This window comes from Episyrphus balteatus, chromosome 1, assembly GCF_945859705.1.
Source record: "Episyrphus balteatus chromosome 1, idEpiBalt1.1, whole genome shotgun sequence".
NCBI classification, from domain to species: domain Eukaryota; kingdom Metazoa; phylum Arthropoda; class Insecta; order Diptera; family Syrphidae; genus Episyrphus; species Episyrphus balteatus.
This window is the reverse complement of record NC_079134.1, coordinates 28,496,466-28,499,867: the sequence shown is the minus strand read 5'-3', so window position 1 is coordinate 28,499,867 and position 3,402 is coordinate 28,496,466. Positions and strand designations below refer to the sequence as shown.

The 3,402-nt window shown below is 32.8% G+C and overlaps 1 protein-coding gene across 1 annotated transcript; it reads left to right on the top strand.

The window, feature by feature from the left end:
• The first annotated feature begins 1,254 nt into the window (after positions 1–1,254).
• Positions 1,255–1,860, top strand: LOC129910388 (acanthoscurrin-2-like). Its single transcript, XM_055987799.1, has one exon. It carries the CDS (start codon positions 1,255–1,257, stop codon positions 1,858–1,860), a length of 606 nt encoding a protein of 201 aa, XP_055843774.1.
• The last annotated feature ends 1,542 nt before the right edge of the window (positions 1,861–3,402 follow it).

Here is a 3,402-nt window from a genome sequence, read left to right as displayed (position 1 = left end):
ATTTATTAATATAATTTTTAACTTGATATGTGTTCGCATGCCCGTGTTAAGGATTAGTAGTGCAATTTGATGTATATATAATTTCAAACAACATAAACTAGGTAAATATTTTTAACAATATTTCACAAAGAAAAAATTAAAATTCTTATACACAGACAGTTATGCAAATAGTAATAGAAACACTTGATTAAATATGTTTTTATTATCATTGCCAAAAACTTTTTTATTATTATTATCTTGCATACAGTAAAATTTGCACATTCTTTTCTTCAGAGTGGATTTGGAATTATTTGGGCGCCCTGTTTATTTTGATCCTAAAACTATCATTAGTTTTCAAAATAGTTATTGGAATTAAATCCAAAAAATTTAAGAAAAAAGAAGAATAGTATTTTTAATTTGATAAGTTAAGATCTACTTAAAAGCCCTTAAAGAAATTAACATAGACATTGTGTAGAAAGATATTTTTTTGCACAAGTATTATTTTTTGAAAAAAAGAGCAAGTATACGCCACAGTTCATTTCTACAACGTACAAATAATGTGAATTAAAACTTCGGTATAAATGCTAACACAGTCTTATTAAAATTAAATAAACGCTTGCAGTCACTAAGTAAAGAAAATCTTTATCTATACTTGTCAGTTTTAATAAATAAAAAGAAAAAAAAAACAAATTAGCGATTTTAAATAAAAATCAAAAATTTTTATATTACCTATCACGTAAATAATTTTTAAAATATTAATAAAACAAACAACTACGAATAAACAAATATAAAAATGTAATATTTTGTATTAATTTTGGTAACTTAGTAACCAAAAAAAGACCTTTTCAGGGATTTTTAGGCTATTGAATAGATACACAATCCTGAAAAGCGACTCTAGCGTCACACCTCATTTATGGCGGATTTCTTTCCCGGTGTCTCTTCTTTAATTTTATTCAATGATGAAATTGTTTTGAAGTTCTTCTGAAATTCCACAACCAATAGAAGTGGAAGGCATTTTTGAAAAAGGCCCTAACTTGTTCCAATACTCCACTGTAGACTGCATGATCTTGGTATTGTTTTGATAGATACGAAATTTGTTGTTGTTTTGTTTGTTAAACTTTGCATACATCTGCTGGATTATAGAAATAAAATTATTTTTTTGCAAAATAACATTAATTTTTGTCCAAAAAATCAAGTATAAAAGGTTAGCATTATTTAAAGCCATTTCAGTTTTAACTTTTTATTTAAAAGAAAACATTGAAGATTCTAGAAAAAATGAACCGGTTTGACGTTTTGGTTATCGCACTCTTCAGCCTCTTGGCAGTTATTTCATGCAGTTTTGCCGCACCATTCCCAGCTGGTGACGGTCTTGTCGGTGGAGAAGATCTTGTGGGTGGAGTGCTTGGAGGAGACGGTCTTGTAGGTGGACTGCTTGGTGGAGACGGTCTTGTCGGTGGACTGCTTGATGGAGAAGGTCTTGTGGGTGGACTGCTTGGTGGAGACGGTGTTGTCGGTGGACTGCTTGGTGGAGACGGTCTTGTGGGTGGACTGCCTGGTGGAGAAGGTCTTGTGGGTGGACTACTTGGTGGAGACGGTCTTGTCGGTGGACTGCTTGATGGAGAAGGTCTTGTCGGTGGACTACTTGGTGGAGACGGTCTTGTCGGTGGACTGCTTGATGGAGAAGGTCTTGTCGGTGGACTACTTGGTGGAGACGGTCTTGTGGGTGGACTGCTTGGTGGAGACGGTGTTGTCGGTGGACTGCTTGGTGGAGACGGTCTTGTGGGTGGACTGCTTGATGGAGAAGGTCTTGTCGGTGGACTACTTGGTGGAGACGGTCTTGTAGGTGGACTACTTGGTGAACCTGTCGGTGGACAACTTTGATTTGCTATATAAAAAAAACAATGTACCTAAATTGAATTTTCATTATTTCCTTGAAACTTAATCTCTGTTGAAGAGCAAAAGATTTTGGAGTTTTTGTTAGATCTGGAATCATTTTTGTAGTTATCTTCTATTAAGATGAGAGTGTCATTATTAAATAACTCTTCAAATTGTTTTGGAGTACTTTTATAAGCATTTAAAAAAATATGAATTTTCCGATTCCAATCTCTGTGACTTTTACATTTTATTTACTAGGGTAATGGCAGAAATTCTAATACTTTAAGACGGGAAACCGACGAAGTTACGAATACTAGAGTTACGGGCGACAGAGTTACGAGCGTCAAAGTTACGCGAAACCGAAGTTACGAAAAACTAGAGTTACGAAATCTAAAGTTATGTTAAGCTATGACATGTGATTTTTGGGTTGGCAACAATTGCGAGGAACGATATGGAATTATGGAAATACAAACAAGAGATTAACATTTTTCTCATTGGTCAGAACTAAATGAGTAAAGCGAAAATGGGTGTTATTTAATCTTGTAAAATTTTGATTGGATAGGTATAGATATACAATGGTTTTGTTTTCGTGAGAAGATCGCAAAAACGTTGAAATAGAAAAAAAAAACATAAGTATACTTATGTAAGTTTGGGGGACATTATAATTGAAATTAACTTCTTATTTGTCCAACTAATATTGCACCTACGTATCGATATTCTCTTATTTATGTTTCCATAATTCCATATCGTTCCTCGCAATTGTTGCCAACCCAAAAATCACATGTCATAGCTTAACATAACTTTAGAATTCGTAACTCTGGTTTTTCGTAACTTCGGTTTCGCGTAACTTTGACGGCCGTAACACTGTCGCGCGTAACTCTGTTATTCGTAACTCCGTTACCATTTCCTTTAAGACAATACATTTTTCAGATGACTTGATTAAATAATTCAAGTTAACTATAATTTATCGATTGTCGTTGTAAAATTCGAAAAAAAAAATCATGCAATGCACTCAAAAATGGGGACATGGCGACATCGCATGGCGACTTGACGACATTGTGACTTCTTGGCTGCATCTAGGTCAGGCCTATTTTTTTACGATTTCCATTTCAAATTCATTTAATTTTAAGCTTCAACAGTTTTTCTAGCTTTCGCACTTTATTACATGTACATTATTATAAATTTTAACTTGATCTGACATAATCTGTGTTCTAAGGGCCCTAACGATTTTGATTAAAATTTTTGTGTGAAATATTACATATAAGAACCAGCTTTTGAAATAAAAAAACTATTTTTTATACAGTTATTAACGGTACCTCCTATCCTGCCATAAAACGTTTTTTTGGTTTCTGAATATTTCGTACAATATTAACCCGATTTCAACGAAAGTTTTTATACAAAAGACTTATGAAATATTTAAATTTTAGAAAATTTTCAAGAAATTTTTTTTTTTCAAAAATCAATTTTTGAAAACGGATTGGTAAAAAATTTTGAGATTTCGTTTTTATGTGTAAATTAATTATTTCTTCAAAATGGCATACCAAATTT

What these genes read in the sequence shown, in the direction of transcription:
- LOC129910388 (XM_055987799.1), top strand. Translation starts at nt 1,255, where the DNA reads ATGAACCGGTTTGACGTTTTGGTTATCGCACTCTTCAGCCTCTTGGCA.